The sequence below is a fragment of the Poecilia reticulata genome, chromosome 1 (genome assembly GCF_904066995.2).
Source record: "Poecilia reticulata chromosome 1, P_reticulata-male-v2, whole genome shotgun sequence".
Classification (NCBI taxonomy): domain Eukaryota; kingdom Metazoa; phylum Chordata; class Actinopteri; order Cyprinodontiformes; family Poeciliidae; genus Poecilia; species Poecilia reticulata.
Window position 1 is genome coordinate 18,889,949 of NC_088830.1, and position 22,924 is coordinate 18,912,872.

The following is a 22,924-nucleotide window of genomic DNA, read 5'->3' on the forward strand; positions in this document are numbered from 1 at the left end:
ATAGGAATCAAATAAACACAAAAATGTATTATCACATTTTACATTTCTTATTTCAAATTGCACTTAACATATCCACTTCAAAAATACACCTCAACAGCCACAGCAATGTGGTGTTAAATTTAAAGAAGTTGTAGAAAACGCCAAAGTGTTTTACAAACTAATCCACAAGCATCTTATAGCCAGAATACAGAAAATAATTCTTATTTTGAAAGAAGCAATAATATTTGGGAAACATTTCACTTCATATTCACTGTTACAATATGAAGAGTTGCATGTACAAAATGTCAATATCTGTATACTTTACCCACCTGGTGTGAAACCTGAGCATGTTTGGATGAAAACAGATCTGATTTACTGGCAGAAATTGAAGAAAGACAAAGCTCTTCCTCAACATCTCTGTCTCTCTGTTTCTAGTTTTTATAGTAGCCAGGCTGGAGAAGCTCACTTCACACAGATATGTTGTGGGAAATGGACTCATGCTCTTTCCAACTACTGCTGAGCTTCACTGTCTTTTCCATCACTGTCGTCACAGTCTTTCTAGATTCAGTGCTCTCACCGCTACCTGTAACATTCGTGGATCACCAATTCTAGTTTTAATGTAAAACGCTCTATACCTACTGCCATCTAGTGGTGAGAAAATTACATGATTACGCCGCTGCTACTACTACAGCAGATACTCGAAGATGGCATTATTTGCAGATAACTCATTTTCAAAAAATCTTTTAAAACCAATTACCGTATTTTTCGGACTATAGAGCGCACCATACTAGCACCCTCAATTAAATAAAATAAAATAAAATAAAAACTGGAAGCTGCTCTCGGTTTTCCATTAGGACCCAGCAGAATGCCTCGTCCTAATAAATGTGCTGGACGCAGCCCTCCGTCTCCAAAGTCAAACCATGGTTTCGTTCACACCTAACTTAAGTGCAGCGGCTCTATTTCCCTCCTGTAGTGCCAGATCGACAACCCTCAACTTAAAAGCTGCATCATACGAGTTTGAAAACATTTCTCCGTCGTGCCTGCTGCTAGCATGTGCTTGTTCTAAATGAAAATTAGCCGTTCTTCTTTGATTCACAATTTGGACTTCTAATGATTCACTTCCTGCTAGAGAGCCCCCTGGTGGTTGAAGAAAAATCCGCAGAAAAGCCACAGCGGGCTACAATCCGCATGGTTCAAAGTTAAGGAAAAAAGTAGCAGCTTTTAGTCCGGAAAATACGGTACCGTAGTAAAATTGAATAATTTCCACGGCACACCTGACGATCACTCACGGCACACTAGTATGCCGCGGAACAGTGGTTGAAAAACACTGCACTAGTGTGCCGCGGAACAGTGGTTGAAAAACACTGCTGTAGGCTACAACGTCATAAACTAATCTGCTCTCTGGCGCCCTGCAGTGGTCAATATTGTTTGTAGCATTATGTTCTTGCAAACACTGACAATATGATTGTTAAAGTAGTCATTATGAGTAAAACCAGAAAATATTGAATCATATTTTTATCTTAGTATTTTCATCATTATTTTTTTAATTAAGTTTGAGGGCCAAAGGTAAATATTCTCAAATATATATATGTATATAAGACATATTGGTAACAAATCAAAATCGGCTTTATTTGCAAAGTTTTGCGCACACAAAAAATTAATTTGACTTCAATTACACTTCGAAATATATATATTTTTTCTACATATTGCATATCAAGTGTTTCACAAAAGTAAAATATAAGGTTGAAATCTAAATAAAAATAAATAAATAAAACATATTATTACATAAAAGTGTCAATAATTTATTAAAATGTAAAGAGAAAAGTGACATGTAACATTGTATGATTTTAATGTTGCCTGTACTTTTATTTGTGTAAATGTGTCGCTACAGAGCAGCATTACACCTATGCGCTTGTCTTTTTCTAAGACTGACGTCTTTTGATGATAAAAAAAGAACAAATTAAATAAAATTACTTTATTTCATGTCAATTTACTTTATTGACTTGTTAGGGTGGTTCATGACGGCGATCTAGCTATCGCGAGATTACTTTGTTCTATGTGAGATCACGGAGCGGATATCCTGCCTCTTTCCCCTGGCGGACCGTCGTTGGGTCGGTTTGGCAAAATGAAGGTACAACCATGAGTTGCTTTTATTTTGTTTGTGAAAGCCAGTATTGTTAAAATATATTAGTTGAAATAAAGCCATCATGTTAGACTTTTAGAACGTTTGGTTTAATGCAGGTATTGTGGCTTTGTAGTTGAGGATGAGCTTTGATTGTGACGAGCTAGCTGACTAGCCCGTCGGAAAGTGAGCTGTAGAAACATGGCCGCACAGTGTGCAACTACTTACATTAAGAACGATTTGTGAAATTTCCTTTATTGTTTCGAGAGATACGCTCTTTTTAACACTTTAATACAATAGTCTGGGTATGTTCTTGTAAAGAGTGCACATAGCTAGTGTTTTCAGCTTTGAACTGGACCCGGCAGAGAAGCTAACAGGCCTCTGTTTTACTCAATTGAAACTGTGGCACTATTTCTAGAACATATTTATCACAGATGTTTATAAGTTTCATTCATGTTATTGATTATCCTAGTTATCACATCTGTAGCTTTGGCGTGTTGTCTGTGCGTCTCTATGATGGTCAAAAGCTCCAACAGTTGTTTCTTTCAAATTGCTTTTTAGCTGAACATCTCATTCCCTGCTACCGGCTGCCAGAAGCTGATTGAAGTTGATGATGAGCGGAAGCTGCGCATATTTTATGAGAAGCGAATGGCCACTGAGGTGGCTGCTGACCCTCTGGGAGATGAGTGGAAGGTAAGTTTATCTTTGTCCATTGCACATCATCATGGCACACCGGAGACCCTTGTGACTGATCTGTAGTCTTTAAGGGGGGACAGTGTGTTGCCAGAGCAACAGTAGAGCAGATTTCCAGATGCGATCAGCCCAGTTAATCGTGGCAGATTGAAACAACTGTGCTCTCCCAATGACTTGTTCCAATAAATGGAACATCTAGGATTGCAGGATGTATCGCAGCATGTTTTTGAAGTATTGACTTCCTTGCATTAGACACCACAGTTTAGTGAGTTAAGGTGGGATTTGGCTGAGAGGCTGACTTGGGAAATTGGCAAGAATAAAGGTGTTAAGCATTTCTGTCATTAACACAAACTTTGTTTTGTGCAGTGTTGCATTGATATATATTTTTTCTTCTAGTTTGTGATGGAAATACAGATTATATTAGGATGGGAAAACAAAGTGATGTGTTGGCAGAATTTGCCTTTTACGTTTAAGATCAGATTTGCAGATTTAATAGCATCCAAAAGTCAGCGTCACACATTTAAATATCTCAATTTTAACACTTTAAGAAATCCTAAATATGTCCATGTACACATTATGTACAAAGTAAACTTGTACATAGCTTTGTATGTTTAAAGTGCGACTTGATTGGGGATTTTAATGTTTGACTGAAAGATGACTGTTATGAAGTTATGCGTATAGTGTAAGGTGAAGAAGTGTTAACAGTCTTGTTGCAAAAGTAATAATCCACATGTCGGTCAAAAACCTCCAACCCAAATTATTCAACTTGTTAGTTTAACTTGATTTGTTATTTATGTTGATGTTGACTTGATGACTTTCAAAAGGGTTTAATAAGTCTGAAATGTAATTAGAGACTTGTGAAAACTCTTGATTGTGGATTAGTGATAGTCTTTGTTAGGAATCTTATAGGATTAGGACATCCTGAAAGGAAACTGCCTTCTTCTGCACATGTTAAAAAGTGTTTTTGCCTAGGGTTATGTGGTGCGCATCAGCGGCGGCAACGACAAGCAGGGCTTCCCCATGAAGCAGGGGGTACTAACTCATGGCCGAGTGCGTCTGCTGCTCAGCAAGGGCCACTCCTGCTACCGTCCTCGCAGGACCGGCGAGCGCAAGCGCAAGTCTGTCCGGGGTTGCATCGTTGATGCCAACCTCAGCGTTCTGAACTTGGTCATCGTCAAGAAAGGTAATCTGGTGGAGGAAAACCCAACTGTGTAAAGCTTATGTATTATTCATGCTGTATCAGTAATGTTAGCCTATGTAAGCCAATGACTTGCTGCATATATGGATGGCACACCATGGAGTCTCTTTTGACTGATTAATAGTCAAATTAGAGGGGATAGTGTGTTGCCAGAGTAACTGTGGAGCTGCTTTCCAGATGCGACCAGACCCAGTGACAGTGGATGGTTGAACTGCAATGCTTCCTCACTGTTACGACTTAAAGTTTTTATAATGTTTAATTGAAATGTTTAGATCTTTTGTATTTTGTTTCATATTTCTCCTCTTTAGGAGAACTGACTATATTAAATTATTTTGTTCCTGCCCTTAAGATGCGAAGGCAGAGATTATCTATCCTACTCTTCGGAGCTGAAAATAATATCAAATCTGTTGTCAAAAAACAGATGGTGAATGGTCTGTCAAATGGCTAAATCTAATCTTGTCAGTAAACAATACCTTGTAACTGGTGCTATGTTGAAAAAATAAAGCAAGCACCATGATCTTATAGTTTCCCTTCAGTCCTTGAGTTGAGTATGCATGTCCCGTTTTAGATTTTGTAGAACTGAAAATTTGCTCTGTGGTCTGATTCAATCACGTTCTGATGTTTTGCCATCAAGGTGAGAAGGACATTCCTGGGTTGACCGACAGCACTGTCCCTCGCCGACTTGGTCCCAAGAGGGCCAGCAAGATCCGCAAGCTCTTCAACCTGGCTAAGGAGGATGACGTGAGGCAGTATGTTGTGAGGAGGCCCCTGACTAAAGAAGGTGAAAGTTGTGTCCAAGCCTGCATGAATGTTTTTTACATGGAGATTATGGCTTGTATATCAACAACAGCCAGAGGAGGTTTTCTGCTGTTAAATTTGTTGCAAGAGCCTCTACTTTTTTCTGTTTTTGAGATGTCCTCTTGCACGATCCTTCTTTTGGTACATCTTTAAAATTGTATTGGTGTATTATAGTTTATTTTTTAACATTATTACTGCAAAAGTCTGGGATCCATCACAATTTCTGTTTCAAAAAGTAGAAAAGGGAGAATAATTCCAATTCTGGCTTTTTTGTGACTGAGCTGCTTTCTTATAGTTCAGTAAAATTGACCATTGAGGCACAATGTTTAGGATAAAGTAAGAGCTTGAACCCTATGAATGCTGCAGTTACAGCAACATTTTTAGATTAGCCATTTTAAGATCTTGTGCTGCTGCTCATGCCTCTCATTGTTCTAAATATTGTAAGGTGGGAGTCATAACTACTTCTAAGCTGCTGTATTCCCTAGTTCCTTTTCCCATTTTCCTAAAACATTTTTGTTGCATAACCCAGCACAATTACCTGCAGATTTCAGATCAGTTTTGGGTAGAACTGGGTAAACAAACAATTTTTTAGACTTCTGATTCAAAACGAAGTCACCTCACTTTGACTTGAAGGCAGAACAATTTGTTTGGATACATTCTGAATTCTTTCACTTGAAGTGATTTTAAAGATGATTGAAAAGTGTAGTTCTGTTGTTTCACTCTTTATTAGCACATTTTTTGCTGTCTTGAACTGTGACTGATGGCCACTTCCCTCTTTTAGGCAAGAAGCCAAGAACTAAGGCCCCCAAGATCCAGAGACTGGTGACCCCTCGTGTGTTGCAGCACAAGCGCCGCCGCATTGCCCTCAAGAGACAACGCACCCAGAAGAACAAGGAGGAGGCCTCTGAGTATGCCAAGCTGCTGGCCAAGAGGATGAAGGTGCGCTCATTTTTCAAATGTTTATAAAAAAAAATGCTACAATCGATCTGAGCTTCAGAACTACAAAAAGTAATGGGATTATTACCATTTTCCTAAAACTCTGCTAGGATGGTATGTCCATATAGAAGTCAAAATAAAGTTGATAATGACAAGACCTTTACTATCTTGTCATTATCAAGATAGTCAGTACATTTGAATTCTTATAGTTGGATCTTTGAGTCCTGATAAACTTTTTTTCTGAGAATGTGTAAAACACCCATCAACATTTTTTTTGTTCGAATTTTCTTAAATTTTTAAAAACAGGAGGCCAAGGAGAAGCGTCAGGAACAGATCGCCAAGAGGCGCCGCCTTTCTTCTCTGAGGGCATCCACATCCAAGTCGGAGTCCAGCCAAAAGTGAAATCCTTAAATGAAATAAAATAACGTTTTGCTGAAAAACTGTGATTTGTGTTGTACTTGGTGTCTTGATAGAAAATGCCACCGATTTATACATTAAGATTCTATGAAAACTGATTATAAGCATCAGTACATGTGATAGTTAAACTAGTTGAGCCTTACTGGCCCATGATGCAGCATAAACTAAATTTCTAAGAGTTCCTCTGTGTTGCAATCACTTCATTGTCACATTTGAAACAGTGCTGCAGCTCTTCAGTTTATTCCATTAAACACAATCTTAGTAGGGTTGCAGCAATTTGGTAATTTAGTATTTAGGCAAATTCTGCGGTTTTACCATTTAAGCTTATTTCAAGCAATAAGTAAAAATTTGGTTAGTGTACACTTGATAAAGTATGCATCTGCAGTTTTAAAAAGATGGCATGTGAAAGGACTGGCCCTTTATCAGTGCAGTGTAGAGCTAATCTGACTAATTGGATAGTTTTACTGTGATCAGTTGACTTAATGTGGTACTTTGGCAACTATAAGCCCTACAAGCATTTAATTGGACTTTTTCAGAGCGAGTGATTTTCACTGAACTCCATTTGATTTTCAAATTTGTAATTTTATAACGGGAGACCAAGTTTCTTAATTGGACTTCAGATCTTTACACTTCCCACCCCTAAATGGTACCAGCTTAAAAATCAAGGTTACTTTATGCTTTCACAAAACTGACAGTAACCCAAAATTGGAAATTTTTGATCGCTCCCTCCCACCCCTCTGCAAATTAATGAGTTCCTTCTGATAAAGGGTAACTCTGAAATTGTGTTCAAGGAAGCTAGAATTTTTTACACACCAAGATCAGTTTGTTTGCAACATGACAAGCATTTTATGATTTGGACAGAAAACATTTGCTACTAAAGAATCAAGTTTCATGAAGCTTCAAATCTTTTAATACATCGTTATATTGTTTAAATCCAGAATCAAAAAGTCAAAACTAACGACGAACACATCCTTTCACAACACAGCCATTCTCAAACACAGATGTCTTGGTGGGCCTCATTCGTAAAGCTGGTGTACTTTGTGAGCGGGCCAGTTCCTTGGAGAGTGGTGAACCTTCAGCAGCTCTGAAGCGACTTCTGCGTCGAGTCTGTTCCTGACGGGATGATGGACTGCTGAGGTTACACATCTGGCTGAAGATGAGAAACACAGAAACTGCCCGATGCTGAAAGTATTGGGGTATCCCCTGGAGGCTCCACACCAGAGTCTGACAGCTCGTCTGAAGGTCCTGAACCAGAATGGTGGGTCTGGATAAACTCTCCGTGATCTGTTGAATGGTGAATAAACATTAAGCAGCCACATTGGAAATGCTGATTCTGTGTCACGTATAGGTATTTGGTATTCTGCTTGCGTGTCATTTAATCTCACATAAGCACATCTCAGGCCTCAGAGGCCTGAGATGAAGGCCTCTGAGGTTTGTTCAAGAACATTAGTGAACAAAACATTTGGAGCAGGAAACACCAGACAGGTAGAAAGCCAAGGTTTAAAGTAGGGTTTGTTATTTCCCCAAGCCTTAGATAATCCACAAAGCATTGTTCAAGCAGAAAGTATGCACAGCTGCAAACCTGCTAAAACATTGCTCTCCTCCTAAATCAACTGGACATCAAAGAGAAAACCTCAGAAGCCAAGACACCAATAGGAAGTCTGGGGTTTCAAAACAAGTTGTTCTGCAACTTCATTCCTAGAGGGCCATTGTCCTGCAACTTTCGAATGCATCCCTAGTCAAACACCTAAATCAAATGACCTTTACAAAACTTGCCGAGACCAAGGAGATGATGCAGTTGTGTAGGAGCAGGGATGCACCCAAAAGTTGTAGGGTTCTGGAACTCAAGGACTGATACCTTCCCTAAAGTAATGAAGTATCTCACAAAAATGTCTCGTTGTGATGAAGTGTCCAAAGCAAATGATCTCAAGAGTCAAAAATTTATAATGGGATGGTCCTTTTCCAATATTTAACTTTTATAAAACTCAAACATCTTTCCTGATCAAACTGTACTCACAACACACCTGAACAAAGTGGATTTTTGAGCCAACCATGTGGTAGGTCCTCCAACACACTTTAGCAGTGAGTTTCATCATGCGCACAGAATAACTTCCTGAGCGGACAGAAGCTTCAAAACCCTCCACCAAATGGGTTTCTTCTTCTGTGGACAGAAAAGCAAAAGTAGGCAATGAAGTGAGAACGACTTGCCACTCGGGAGACTGATACTTGCCTATTCTCCCCTCTTCTGGCGGTGGGAGCACCTGGTCCACCAAAGCCTCTGACACAGTCAGAGCCGAGTCCAATCCCATACTGGCCATGCTGATGGCTCGCTCCACCATTGACTGGCTCTCAATGCCGTCTACCTGATGCAGTCTGCTGATCACCCAGGTGACGGTGTGTTGCACTGTCACAACTGTCCCACTGGCTGCAATGCCCACCACATCTCTAATCCCGTTTACCTTGCTCTTGGCAGCAGCAACAACCTGTGTGATTGAGTCAAATTCATTATGAGGATCACCCTTTCAGAAGAGTAGGCCAATCACTTAAATAAGAAGTACCTCATCTGGTGGGGACAGAAGAACAGGGAATGAAGTCTCCAGCCAGTCAAGGCCCTTGCAGGCAAAATCATTTGCAATGGAGACTGAAAAGAAACGTGTGCTTTAAAGACAATACCCAGCAGTGCATTTCTACTGCATGTCTTCAAAGTAGAACGGAGAAAAAATATATATATTTGACTCAAACTATAGTAAAAATTATGGATTCTGATACCTTCAAGTTAGAGTCAAGCCTGACTCATTTAAGCAAAAGTTAAACTGAAAACTGCCAAGCCGTGATTGATACTGCTGTAGATGGCTAAGCATGAAGGTGCCACGAACCAAACACATTGGCAAATCGTTGGTGATTTGTACGTTTCATGAGGACAGAGAATAATATGTTAAATCCGTTTATCGCAGCTACGGTGATCTTTGAAAAGGTTGCCTCCATGAAGCACAACAGGAACTCCCCTCTCAATCCCTTTTTTTCAGGATTAAAGTATGTGACAATTAAAACCTTCTGCACCTTTTTCTTGGGTTTTATTCCACTCAGCTTTCTATTCATGTTCTTAAAACTGGGCAGTCAGCTTTTACCAGCTTTGACCGTTTTGTGGCCGACTCGTGAACGACGTCGGTGTCTCTGCTGGACAGTCAAAATAAGTAGTCTACACAACATTTCAGTCTTAAAAACAATATAATCATTTTAAGATAACTTAAACATTTTTGACGTTTGTGACAAACATTTAAACTCCTTCAAGTCTACAAAAGTCTTACTTTTTCAGTTAAGGTAGTGAAATTACTTTTTTGATGATATTCAGAGCAGCCTGTCGAGAAATGCGTCTAGCTTCAGGGTTAATCCACTGCGCATCAAAAGATTATAAGACTTCCAGTAAACCAGTCATGGTCGGACTCACTCTGTGGCTCCAGTTTAACAATGACCGGCGAGGCTCTGGTACAGGCCGCGGTGCTCAGGGCGATCACACCGCTCTCCAGCGCCTCGCACAGGGATCTCAGACCGGGGTTGCTGCTTTTAGCATCCTTGTACAGGACAGACAGGGTGGCACAGGCTGAGCGAACCAGGGGTAGCTTGATTAGCCGGGCAGCTGCATTCGGTACTACTTTCTGATTAAAATGAAAGAACAAATCTAAAATTAGCACAATTACCAACGAAATTTAATGTATGCCCTCAGAAACGTTTAGACAGAAAAAAGTTAATTAACGTAGGCGTTTATTTTCCCTTAATGCACTCACCTGGTTGTTATTGTTCACCGGCATTTTTTTTCCCTCGCACTTTTCGAACACCAAAAAATGTAGTTATCACGTAAACCGAATCTTTCTATGAACACTTTACCTGCTTGGGAAACGGTTCAAAGAAATAAAAAGCTCATTGTTCAGAAATGCTGCTGACGTCAAGGCCCCAACTCAAATAGCTTTCTGGTGTCATCAATTAGTGCTCACCTGTTGTGAGATCCACCCTTGATCTCGCGAGATCTTAATACATCGAAGCTTGTAATCTTTGGTCAAAATCTAACTGGCTAATTCTTCAAGTAACTTTAACATAAATTACATGTCGGTGCTACATCTGTTATAAAATATTTGATGTTCTGATGATATACCCCTGGTGAAAAATTTGTATTAAGTATGTTAAATTTTAACGTACTTAAGCATACTTTTAGTAGGACTAATCATGAGTATATTTCAAATATACTTAGAATTAGTATACTTAAAGTGTGACTTTTTTGACATACTAATTTTGTGCTTAGTGTATTTAAGCACTATTTAAAGTGTACTATACATACTTCAACATACGTTTTTGGTCAAACTTAAGTAGTACTTAGTGTACTTTAAGTGTACTGTACTGTTTTTTATGTACCAAAAATGTGCTTGATTGGTATATTTAGAGTGTGCTATTTTAGTGATTGAGTTACATATACTTAGAATGTATTTTAAGTATATTGTAAATATATATTTAATATATTAATAGTGTGATTACAGTATGCTGCACTTACACTTTTGGTTTATTATAATTGCTAATGAAGTACACTTTTTAGTTACTTAATGTCTTTTATTATTCTGCTTTGCCACTTTCTACATTACGTTTCATACACACTACAGTACTGCCAACACATCAGGTACCAGAACACAGAAGGATCAATTACAACACACTTTACTGATGAAACTAATTACATTGTGCTTTCAATATATTACCATTTTGGTAACACTTTATTTGATGGGGTGTCCATAATACATAATAATAATACTGACATGACACCGTCATAAACATAAAACCTTTCATCCAACTTTTAAATCAAATTCTCATTAAAAGTATAATTATTTACTGAATTAGACTTCATGACACTGTTGGTATGTTCTTAACAGGTGTTATGTAATGTTTATGACAGTATCATATCACTCTTATGCACACCCTGTCAAATAAAGTCTTACCCACATTTTCTTCAAGTGCCAATATAAATTTTTTTTTACAAATTGTCAATACATTCAAACTTTACAGACAACATGCTTATAAAAATTAGCACAATAAAACAATAGGAAATGTGAAATAGAGGAAATGTGAAGAATATTTCACCAAGGACAGAGTATTGTTTTGATGCAATGTTACATTATTCCAGTATTACTGCAGATAAACTGACATTTCTTCTTTCCAAGAACAAAGAGGATCAACGACAGAACATTCCCATTCACTGGACCACTGCACTTTACAGAAACCTACAAACAAATAACAAAAGAGCAATTAAACAAAGAAAGCATTTGTATTTTAAAGAATACAGAAAAATGGCAACGAAAAAATAAGACTTACAATTTTAAGACGTTGTAGACTCGCTGTATATGTGACATAATCAGAACTGATGATGACTGGGACCGGATTCCTGGGGTGGAAAAACATTTCTGGGTGTCTTCTTTGCCTGTTTATGTTAGAAGTAGAAAAAAATAGTCAGCAATGTCATAGAATCAGTTGATGTTGGCAATAACTATGAAGCTGTTTTAAGTGTGGACTTCAGGAGACAAACTCCCTTAAAAGCTTTCCATCCATGATCTGACCATGCTGACCCTTGCAGGGTAGCGAGGGGGCTGGTGGTGCCCATTTTCAGAAGCCATCAGATGAGAGGTAGGGTTCACCCTGGACAGGTCACCAGTCCATCACAGGGCCCTGAAAGCTAACAATGAATAAAATGTATTAAAGAGAAATGGCAGATTAACAAGGGGGAAAATTCTGTCCAGTTATTTTTAAATCAAATTATGTTTGTTAAGCACTTAGTGTTGGTAACACACCAGTCTTTGCTGTTGAAAATGTAGCTTGCTGGTCAGCAAAAAATAAATAGATAAATACTTACACCATGAAGACAAAGTGGCGGATCATACTCAGAAGTGGTTGTTGATCTGGTGGAGTCACAGCTTCATCTGAGACAGGAAAGTCTTTAGGTTTTCTAATACCTGATCTCTCTGGCTTCATTTTTCATCTTCATTTGCTTAGACTGCAAAAATATGTTGAAGATAAAAATATTGATGAACAAGTTATACCAACAACCTCATAATATCAAAGTCATACGGAGCTTAATTAAAACCAGGTTAAGTTTATGAAAAAAAAGTATATTAAGTCGCAACAAACAGAGTCTCCATGCAATTATAACATGAATGATTGTTATAGTAATAATCATAAAAGTCATAATAAAATTGATAAAATAATTATTTCTGAAACCAACTTAAGCTTGTTTATATCTTTACTGCACCATCTATAATTAAACGAAGATAATTAGCATTTTGAAGCAAACTTTCCACCAGCTAGCCACACGTTAGCAGCCTTCGTCCCTTCGGTTCCTTTCGTGACCCACATTTAATTTCCATCCGGTTCTTGTCCAGTTGTGTTGTCGTCTAACTCAGACTAGGACGTCACAAGCTTGAATTTACTAAAACTACTAACTATTATTGAAGAAGATTTTAAGTTATAGTATATTTTTGGGAAATTTCTGGCTCTATCTTCCTCTTACAGATCCCAGGTTCTCCCGGCGAGAAGTGAAGCCACACAGAAAACAACAATGAGTGTTGACGTCACAGAATTACAGAGTTTAATCCAATAGAAGACAACGTATGAAATTACAACAGAAGAACAACAGAGACATACATTCATTTACCTGAGACAAATGGAAAAGAATAAGAAAAGAAAGAAAGAAAAGCAGACGTCTTTGGAGAACTGCAAGAGCAATTCTAATTTGTTACTCCTGTGTAGAAAGTTTTGTAGTAAAGGCGTATTCTTGTCTTTAATTTATTCAAATAAGGCGTATCTTTGCTCATCCAACCAGGAGCTGTCTCTGACCCTCTTTAAAGTTAGAAACTCCCTGCAATTTGTTTCCAAGATCAAAAGCCATTTGTCCCCTTTGTCTAAATAAAGTGGAAGCAAAGCTTCTCTACTGGCCTGGACTGCTGCTGTTTTACGGCTTTTCACAGATCAGTGTGAAAACTGGAACTTCTCCTGATTGTTTTCCCACACAGACAAAGGGTAGTTCAAAAAGATCTTAGCAAACAATCTGCTGCAACTACAGGTAAAATAAAGGTCAATAGGGCAGAATAAGTTATTAATCTGAAAACTATAATTAGGCTATTTCAATCAAGACATGTTAAGTTTTAAAACTAGCATATTTAAATGTATTTTCTTAACACTATTATCAAGGCTCTATTTTTAAGGCAATGATCTGTGAGTAAAAATGGCGAATTTGAACAGCGTCTATTATCTTCTCTGGCTCATGGTTTCTTCTTTTCTTTTTATGGCGCTTTTCAAAAAAACTGAAAGTGTGCAATAACGCCACCTTCTGGTCTGGAGTGTGAACTGAAGCAAATGCCGCTCACTAACAGATCTTACATCTTATCTGAAAATGGATTCGGTAAAAACAGCTTCCGTGTTTTAGTTAAAAAACTGAAAACAACAGATCATATTCGGAGAGATGTAAAACTGAAGATACCTGCTACATTTAATGTTAACAAATATTGTTTTTGTTGTAGAACCTATGTCACTAAACTGTCAATGTTTGATATGTTGAGGCATGAATATATTATTTGTTAAACAACATTAAAACAAGTTTAACTATTAGGATTTTTTATTTTTATTTTTTATTCTTTGCCATTTTAACAAAAATAATAAAAGATTACTAAGGCACCTAAAAACGCATACTTTATTAACCTAAAGTATACACTGAGATGTAATTTAAAACATACTGGAATTATGAGATTATGACTTTGAAAGTCGAAATTAAGACGTTGTATCTCATAATTATTAATTTGAAAGTCATGATTATGACTTCCTGTTGGTCTTTTATTTTTTCTTTCATGGCGGAAATGGGCTTCCATAGAAATGGGCTTCCATAATGCCAGTGGTCCGTCCCACACCGCGGTAAAGATAGCCGGTGGGCATAACACCGGCATAACACCGGCTCTGCGTCCAGCCGGCCAAGCACGTGGTCCCGCTCCTTTCTGTTTGCTGCAGCGAGGTCCTTCTCGACGAGTTTGGTGTCTTAGGTAAATATTTGCGTGTTTTAAGTGAAAATGTCTTCAATTCAGCCTCAGAGAGAATTTATCAACGAGCAGGTACTTCCTGGTGAAGAAACATTCACAGAGTTGAAAGAAATCAACGTCAAGATCGAGATGGAAGAGATGGACGATCAGCGCAGACTGCTGGATTTTACCCGGATACCGAAGACCATCTTACACCGGATAGGTACGAAAAACCTTCACCTTTTACTGATTAGTCAGGTTAAAGAGAGCTAGAGACAGGTTAAGAAATGTTGTTTGGGGGTCGATGCTGAATTCGGCATCATGGTGCGGAGTTTACAATTGAGTAGTAACTAGTTGAGTCTTGCTGCTGCATTTGCTGACTGTCTATATTATTTCTCTTCAATACATCATAAATGTAACACAAGCTATCATCATTTCCTTTAAGTTCATATTTTTATACTTCTGCGTTACTCTTCAATTTCTTATTTCTTAACCCCCTTTGTTTGATTTCCTCTCGGAAAATCGTGAATTCTGCTTCAATTGCAGCTAACTCTTGTGGTGGAAATTATTTAACGCATAGAGAATTGTTCAATAAACGAGAGACAGAGATAGAGAGGGAGGGATCTTTGTCTTTAGTTGCTTTATTGAAAAGCAAACAGCGTTAGAAAACTGTGGCTGATGTAGACCCTACATTTCTCAATATGCATAAAATTATTGGATTGCTGTTATACACTTAGTCTTTTCATATGTGTTTTGTTACAGCTTCACAAGAACTCATTTTGCGTCTTAGTTCAGGAGATGGAGTACTAAAATCCCTTATTTTACTGGACAATTTCAGTATGTTGTTCAATCCATGTCAATATTGTCAGTGTTGAGACAAAACAACTTTGGCTTATTTACTGGAGGAACTGAACTGATATTGATAACAGGAGTTTTCTGAGAAGCTGTGTTTGTCTCTACCATCCTGTTCAGGGTCATACAGCTGCAAAGTGTTAAGAGAAGATGAATTATAAAGATTCCTTGTCCGTTTGGGCGTTAATGCCGCTGGTGGATTTCACACCATTTCCTGTCTTTTACTCGCTATATCCTCTCACATACCCGGATTCAAAAAATGCTGCGCGCAAAGTACTGAGATCTCACAGAGGTATCAGCGTCACAATAATCAGCATTTATTCAAGTCAGATGCATACTATCACCACAAAAGCACATCACAAAACTCAAAGCGCAAACAACACATGAATTTACCTGAGAGAGGGAAATGGGCAAAGTTAGAACTCCCTACAATTTGTTTTCGAGATCAAACACCAGTTGTCTTCTTTATCTAAACAAAGTGGAAGCACAGCTCCTCCTCCACTGGCCTAAATTCCTGCTGTTTTATGGCTTTTCACAGATCAGTGTGAAAACTGGAACTTCTCCTCATTCTTTCCCACACAGACAAAGGGCAGATCAAAAGATTTAGCAGGCAATCTGCTTCAGGTAACATAAAGATTAGTCCAAAAACTATATTTAGGCTATTTCAATCGAGACATGTTGATAACTAGGAGAGATTACAAACTAGATTGTGTTTTATAGATATTCTATGTTGCATTCAGTTTTACACCAGCTGTTTAAACCTTATCAAGATGCACTGGATGAAAAGTGGGATTTTCAACAGCTATTGACATCTAGTTCTGCCGTGCGCATGGAGATTGAGGGCTATCGGCAAGAGGTTTTTGTCAGAGTGGAAAATTGTAGGGCACTGCCAAGAAAGGTCAAAAGTGTCCGTGTCCGCGTTCCCCTATCACCCCCCTCCCCTTGTGCCTAGCAGAGGTTTTCATATTTAAATGAAGTTGCTGGGAGCCATGCAAATGCAAATCAACTGTTGAGCACTGGCCTTTTGACTCCCATTCCTGTTGTAGCTAATCCATTTTACCTTTTGTTCACCTGTTTACTAGACCCAGGACCTGGCCAAAACCCCTCAGTGTTATCAATTGAGAAATGATGAGATTTAAGTATAAAACTGGCATTAATGTTGAAAATGTTCTAATGTTGCAAAGTCACACAAATGGAAACAATTTAGTGTGACATTCGCCATCCAGCACTGAACACACTTAGCTCAACTTGGGGATGTAATCTGCATAAGTCTGCATATCAAAGTACAATTTTCGGGGTAAATCTGATGATATATTGTCAACATTGCATGTCTGTCAAGCTCATCCAAGATTGTGTGGTGGAATGCAGACCGAAGTGTTTCTGCCAACGTGAAAAAACTGAGCTTTACATAAAGCATCAGTTGTGTCATCATGACAAAGTTCCAATCATTTTCACATGTAAAATGTTGGTCATTATAGGATCACAGGCAGATGTCCATGGCATACTAAGTTGTTGTTGACTCTTTTGAAATTGTCTCCTAATCCAGACTTTGTGATTAAACATTCTCAGTATTTAATCACAAATACTGGAATACTGGCCTGTATTCCAACTCCTTCAAATGGAGATGTAAATACATGTTGGTGTTGCAGTGCAATGGGCCAAACAGTTTAACACATTTTGAGACGTCTGTAGGTATTGTTCTGCTCAGTTATAGAAGTATGCCATGAAGAAGTATGTTTGGAGAAAGAATATTAAAACAATAATTTATCTTATCCATTAAAATATATTACATGTGTGTTGGAAGCACTGAAAAACGTAGTTTTGGTTGAATTGATGATATAAAAGAAGAATACGCATGAATACATACAATAGACTTTTGTTAAACGGGATCTTACTTTGACATTCCTCCCATCTGAAGATTTATCATTGCACAAGTTAATCAAAAATAATAATAAAAAACATGCTCCAGAGTGGTTCATTGTACATAAAGTATTTTTGTGAATAATATTCAAACTAATGTTAATGTTCACTGGTTGCTTTAAAGACCCACAGTCATGCTATATTGGACCCAGAGACACACTATATTGGAGTGGTAGTGACACCATTCCACATCACAATACAGGACTTAAGAAACTGCAGATAATTTATCAGTATTCAGTTGCTTAACTCTCGAGTTTAAATTGAAGAATAAAATGGTTGAAAGTTTGTGATACCTTCTGATAGAGTATAAACATTTGTATTCTTTTTAAAAAAGTTTTGTTAGGTAAGCACTAAATATAACTCACGGATTATGAATCATTATATTCTGTATAAACTAAAAAGGAGACAGTAGTATTGAGTAAATAAACATCTACACATTTAACATTTTAGCAATTAATTATAATAAAACTAAAATATGGTCAAAAGGTTAAACTCAAACAGCCACGAGGTTAAGAACTGTGTTTTAAATGATAGAAAACTAAACTATTTTAAATTCAACTTATTGTGTTATATTCAGGGGTGAAAGTAGTTTTAAATTCTTGGGGGTACTATGACAAAATATTAATCTAAATATAATAATGATTTTATATATATATAAGCTCTTGAATTGCTACAAAATAAAGCTGTATTTCCTTCAGCCCACTGGTTGCAATGTTGACACCTTGAGATGCCATGATACCTAAATTCTGAACATCATGGCATGGAGTGCATCCCAGTTTTCCATGTCTGGCATATAACCATTAATTTTAGCTTTTAAACTGGTTCTATTGATCCTGTGTCCAGACATATTGATAATCTGTAGCCTAGGATCATGACCTGTTTGTCCTGAAGATCCTGCAGCTTCCACTTCTCTTCCTAACATGGCGCCTCCTCATCCTGACTCTCATACTGACGGGAGGAACCACAGAGCTCTGTTAGGTTAAAGCACATCTTCTGAAGTTGGGACATTTTTCCTCCAACAAGTTCCAGAGGAATCACCTCAAACCAGATGTTGGACTGGATTTTATTTCAATGACATTTGTGAATGTTAGAGCCTCATTTTCAACAGTGGAGCTATAAAGATTGAAAAAGGTTATAATTTTGGAGAAAGTCTCATCAACATCAATATTTCCACTAAATAAGAGGCAAAAAAGAAAATTTGTTTGATAAAGGAAAAGCCTATCAGACCCTGAGCCCGACGGCACCAAACTATTTTTTTTCATATTAGACAAGGTAGAAGCCATTTGTTTAATACTTAATGAAACATATTTACCGTGTTTGATGTTTGTTGTGATTGACATATACTCACAAAGAATGAGGTAATTAGTCCAAGTTTGCCGTTTATTGATTGTTTTACAGCAGACAGCCGCTCCCCTCTCTTGCAGGTACTGCTTACCCCCGCTAAATCTTTTAGGGGTACGCAGTACCGTACCCCCTTACTTTCACCCCTGGTTATATTTAATATAAATATCCTACAAATGAAATGCCAAATGGACTTTGGAGGCATTTTGGAAGCACATTTTCTTATTTTAACACTGTTAATTTTATATAATATTATACATGTGGTTAAGTTCAAAAACCTAGCATTTTTAGATTTATTTTCGTAACAAAAGCCAGAGATAATACTGTGTCTTCTTTGTCCTAAACCTCTCAAGGGAAGAAGCTGATGGAAAGTCTTGCTCTTACGTAACTGGTGGATTATAAAAAGAGACGTGTATATTTGTTTCTTTACTCTTGGATCAGCCGAGTCGTTTTTCTTTGACCCTTGTATAAGATAATGACAGAATGCATTCTGATTCTCTTGATTCGTTTTTAACTGAAAAATATCAAAAGGAGATTGGTTAATAAATCTTATCATCAACCATTGCAAATAAATCTTGCACTAATAAGTCAAGCTTTAAGCTTTCTCTTGAAGCTCTAACAAGCTGTTTCACATAGAATTGGCAGGTATTGTCCTGCCTTGTATTTCATTTTAATTAACAAGTGAGCTACTTGTATTTAAAAGTTTTTGTTTTGTGTTTTTGTCCAGATTTCCCACAACGCTGTGTGTTTAAAGAGGAGGAGGCTCTCACTAAGATCAGCAAGCGGGAGGAGGGGAACTCTGCTTTAAATCAAGATGAACCAGAACTTCTCCAGATAAAACTGGAGCAACATGAGCCAGAACATCAACAGTTCAAAGAGGAAGAGAAGCGACTCTGCATCAATTCTGAAGACCAAGGAAAAGAGAGAGATGAAGAACAAAAACAAAATGAAAGATGTCATGAAACCAAACAGCAGAAAGACGCAACTGACGGTTCAAAACAAAAGACACACAAGAAAGCTCACTCAGAACAAAAACTATATTCTAAAATTTGTGGTAAAGCCTTTTCTCAAAACAATTCAGTGTCTAATCACATGAAAATTCACACAGGCAAGATGGCTTTCACATGTTTAACCAGTGGAAAGAGTTATGGGACTAAATCTCAGTTACTTTGTCACACGAAAATTCACACGAATAAGAAGCCTTCCTCCTGTGTTACCAGTGGACAAGGTTTCATGTCTAAATCTCAGTTACTTAGTCACCTAAGCAGAATTCACACAGGTGAGAAGTCTTTCTTATGTGGGACATGTGGGAAAAGTTTTACCCAAAAAAGCAATTTAACCGTTCATATGAGAATTCACACAGGTGAGAAGTCTTTCTCGTGTGGGACATGTGGGAAAAGTTTTACCCAAAAAGGCAATTTAACCGTTCATATGAAAATACACAGAGATGAGAAGTATTTCTCATGTGGGACATGCGGAAAAAGTTTTCTTCATAAAAGCAGTTTAACTAGTCATATGAGAATTCATTCAGGTGAGAGGCCTTTCTTATGTGGGACATGTGGGAAAGGTTTTACCCAAAAAGGCGGTTTAACTGTTCATATGAAAATACATGCAGATGAGAAGTCTTTCTCATGTGGGACATGTGGAAAAAGTTTTGTTTATAAAAGCAGTTTAACTGTTCATATGAAAATTCACACAGGTGAGAGGCCTTTCTTATGTGGGACATGTGGGAAACGTTTTACCCTAAAATGCCATTTAACTGATCATATGAGAATTCACTCAGGTGAGAAGTCTTTCTTATGTGGGACATGTGGGAAAGGTTTTGCCCTACAAGGCCATTTAACTGCTCATATGAAAAGTCACACAGGTGAGAAGTCTTTCTCATGTGGGAAAGGTTTTACCCTACAAGGCCATTTAACTCATCATATGAGAATTCACTCAGGTGAGAGGCCTTTCTTATGTGGGACATGTGGGAAACGTTTTAAAAAAAAAGGCCATTTAACTGATCATATGAGAATTCACTCAGGTGAGAAGTCTTTCTTGTGTGGGACATGTGGGAAAGGTTTTACCCTACAAGGCCATTTAACTGCTCATATGAAAAGTCACACAGGTGAGAAGTCTTTCTCATGTGGGACATGTGGGAAACGTTTTGTTCATAAAAGCAGTTTAACTGTTCATATGAAAATTCACACAGGTGAGAGGCCTTTCTTATGTGGCACATGTGGGAAAAGTTTTGTTCAGAAAATCAGTTTAACTGATCATATGAAAATTCACACAGGTGAGAGTCCCTTCTCATGTGGGACATGTGGAAAAGGTTTTTCTCGAAAATACCTTTTAGCTGTTCACGGGAGAACTCACACAGGTGAGACGGCATAATTTGAACCTCTAGTTCTACAATTTTTAGTAACTTGCTGTTTGGCAGTGGAGTAATTACACATTTTAAAATGTAGCAGAGAAGTAAAGCATTTCAAATAAGTTTTGCTAAAATAGCAGGGGGTGGGAGGTAAATCACCTTTTTGTGACAATGTTGTCTTTCCATGGACTTTTTTAAGTGAGCTACCTGAGTGCCTTTAAAAATATACTGCTCAAAAAAATAAAGGGAACACTTAAACAACACAATATAACTCCAAGTAAATCAAACCGTTGCGACAACGGGAACCTGACGAGGGTCCCCGTTGTCAATCAGTGTTGCTTCCTAAGTGGACAGTTTGATTTCACAGAAGTTTGATTTACTTGGAGTTATATTGTGTTGTTTAAGTGTTCCCTTTATTTTTTTGAGCAGTGTATATTTACATTATGTGTGTTTTTTTAAAACTTGCTTTCTTTTCCAAGTGTAGTGAAATATTAATTGAATTTCTTACCAGACCAATTGGCTGAATGCTGTCAGCTTTCAGACTTGTGGAGCTGTTGGAGCCATTTTGTGTTGTAGTTGGAATATTTCAAACTTTAAAGGGTGAAACTTTGTGCTTTGACTTACTTACAATAAAAGAACTCAGAGGTTCCTTTTTTTTAACTATGTTAAATTCTTTTTATGAAAAGATAATGTGGAACAGCCTTGAGATGTTTTTGTATTGGTCGTTGTTGGATCTGGTCCGAACCGGTTGTCTGTAGGTGGAGGCCAGAACTGCGGGAACTGTCCACATGGTGAAGATTGTATAAAAAGTTTGCTTGTACTTATTGGTGTCACTCTCAATTTCTGAGGTTCTTCAAAATTCAATTATACTCTTTGAATAAATGTGCATTCTCTTTCAATTTTGTCTTTCTTTTGAAGATGAAAATGTCTATAACTGTGTATATCCTTTTTTTCTACTTATGCTTTGCTTTGATCAATGGTTTTGCTTAGCAGATCCATGTTAGATGTTAATTTAGACACTGGTATGTTGTGAATGATTGAGTATATTTTTTAAAATTCAAATATAGATTCAAAATATGTAATTTTTTCATTTTCTTTCAAGAGTTCTTGATTCAGCAGAAAAATATTGCTGACTACTTGATGGCAACAGCACAGACATAAAGTTCACTAAATCTTAATGAACCTTTTGTTTAAGGTTTCTATTTTATTTTTAATATTATAAAATCAAATTATGATATGGATTAAATTTCAAATTCAAAAGTGACAAGACAATAACAGTTATTGTTAGATAATAAAGATTGTTTACTAAAATGTTGCTCTTCTTTTTTCAGTTCAGTCGTAGAGTTTGACCTACTTAATACGGCTATCTGTTTCCTGAGTCTTCTTTTTAATCTTTATAAATGAATTTCTTCCTACAAACGGTTTTTGAGTGATGAGTTTCTGTTGAATGATTCACCTCCAGCAGCAACAACCACACATCAGGTCTCCACCTGCAGGCCTGACGGAGAAGCAGCTTCATGCTGCCACTTGCTGACAAGAACCTGACACCACAGCTACATTGTTTCAGCTAAAACTGACGTAGAAACCAGTGACTCGGCCGTTTTTCTACAAATTTAATAAAGGTCTTGTGAATATTTTACATTCTGGTTTGTGGCTCATTTTTGTGTCTTCTCTGAAATATATAAGTAGGGTAGAGAAACGTGTCTTTGAAGCGATGGTTGTTTCTGACTCTCAACACCTTTTACTGTTTAACTATAAACTGAACCCAAATCTAAAAATACAAGTTGATGTGCCCATATAATAACTTTGAGCGCTGCTGTACCAACTAAAAAGGCCTAATTATACTCAATAACTTAGAATATATGTTCTTTTGTCAATTTAAAAGCACATTTTGATAACTAACATTAATAAAGTATTGAGCCTTTTTTCCCCATAAGCCCATATTTCTGAAATAAAATGTTTTTTAACCATTACTGTTTAACTGTATTCAGGAAAACGTCATAATTAACTGAAAGAAAAAGCTTGAAAACATCAGTTTGTGTGTAATTATTCTATATATTGAGTGACTGAAATAAATGCAAACAACTTAAATGAAGAAATGAACTGTCACTTATAATTACCAAGCAGTGGCCAGTGATTTTTACTCAAACAGCTCTTTATTAATTTCAACAAGAACAGCAAAAAGACATGTGCAGTGTTTTTTCTGTCTCATCTGTTCGAACTAGACTCATCACTACAAGAAGAAGACATTTGTTTACTGAAAGGAAATGGAAAGG

At 37.4% G+C, this 22,924-nt stretch overlaps 3 protein-coding genes across 5 annotated transcripts; 2 read left to right on the forward strand and 1 right to left on the reverse strand.

Annotated features, from left to right (window-relative positions):
• Window positions 1-1,973: 1,973 nt before the first annotated feature.
• rps6 (ribosomal protein S6) lies at window positions 1,974-6,172 on the forward strand. The gene is made up of 6 exons (XM_008411293.2): window positions 1,974-2,110; window positions 2,663-2,794; window positions 3,767-3,977; window positions 4,627-4,773; window positions 5,572-5,729; window positions 6,033-6,172. Exons 1-6 carry the CDS (start codon window positions 2,105-2,107, stop codon window positions 6,126-6,128), a joined length of 750 nt encoding a protein of 249 aa, XP_008409515.1. The 5' UTR covers window positions 1,974-2,104; the 3' UTR covers window positions 6,129-6,172.
• An 853-nt stretch (window positions 6,173-7,025) lies between these two features.
• On the reverse strand, window positions 7,026-10,120 carry LOC103466009 (perilipin-2-like). 2 transcript variants are annotated; one of them, XM_008411271.3, is made up of 6 exons: window positions 9,929-10,117; window positions 9,592-9,799; window positions 8,702-8,784; window positions 8,374-8,626; window positions 8,168-8,304; window positions 7,026-7,427 (listed from the first exon to the last, which is right to left on the reverse strand). In XM_008411271.3, the coding sequence occupies exons 1-6, from the start codon at window positions 9,950-9,952 to the stop codon at window positions 7,098-7,100; spliced, it is 1,035 nt and encodes a 344-aa protein (XP_008409493.2). In that variant the 5' UTR covers window positions 9,953-10,117; the 3' UTR covers window positions 7,026-7,097. The 2 variants fall into 2 exon arrangements, with proteins under 2 accessions (XP_008409493.2, XP_008409502.1); XM_008411280.2 differs by lacking the exon at window positions 8,168-8,304 and having other exon boundaries at window positions 7,146-7,427; window positions 9,929-10,120.
• A 3,907-nt stretch (window positions 10,121-14,027) lies between these two features.
• Window positions 14,028-21,547, forward strand: LOC108166158 (uncharacterized). 2 transcript variants are annotated; one of them, XM_081608173.1, is made up of 3 exons: window positions 14,028-14,206; window positions 14,276-14,405; window positions 19,023-21,547. In XM_081608173.1, the coding sequence occupies exons 2-3, from the start codon at window positions 14,333-14,335 to the stop codon at window positions 20,669-20,671; spliced, it is 1,722 nt and encodes a 573-aa protein (XP_081464299.1). In that variant the 5' UTR covers window positions 14,028-14,206; window positions 14,276-14,332; the 3' UTR covers window positions 20,672-21,547. The 2 variants fall into 2 exon arrangements, with proteins under 2 accessions (XP_081464299.1, XP_017159324.2); XM_017303835.2 differs by having other exon boundaries at window positions 14,028-14,405.
• The last annotated feature ends 1,377 nt before the right edge of the window (window positions 21,548-22,924 follow it).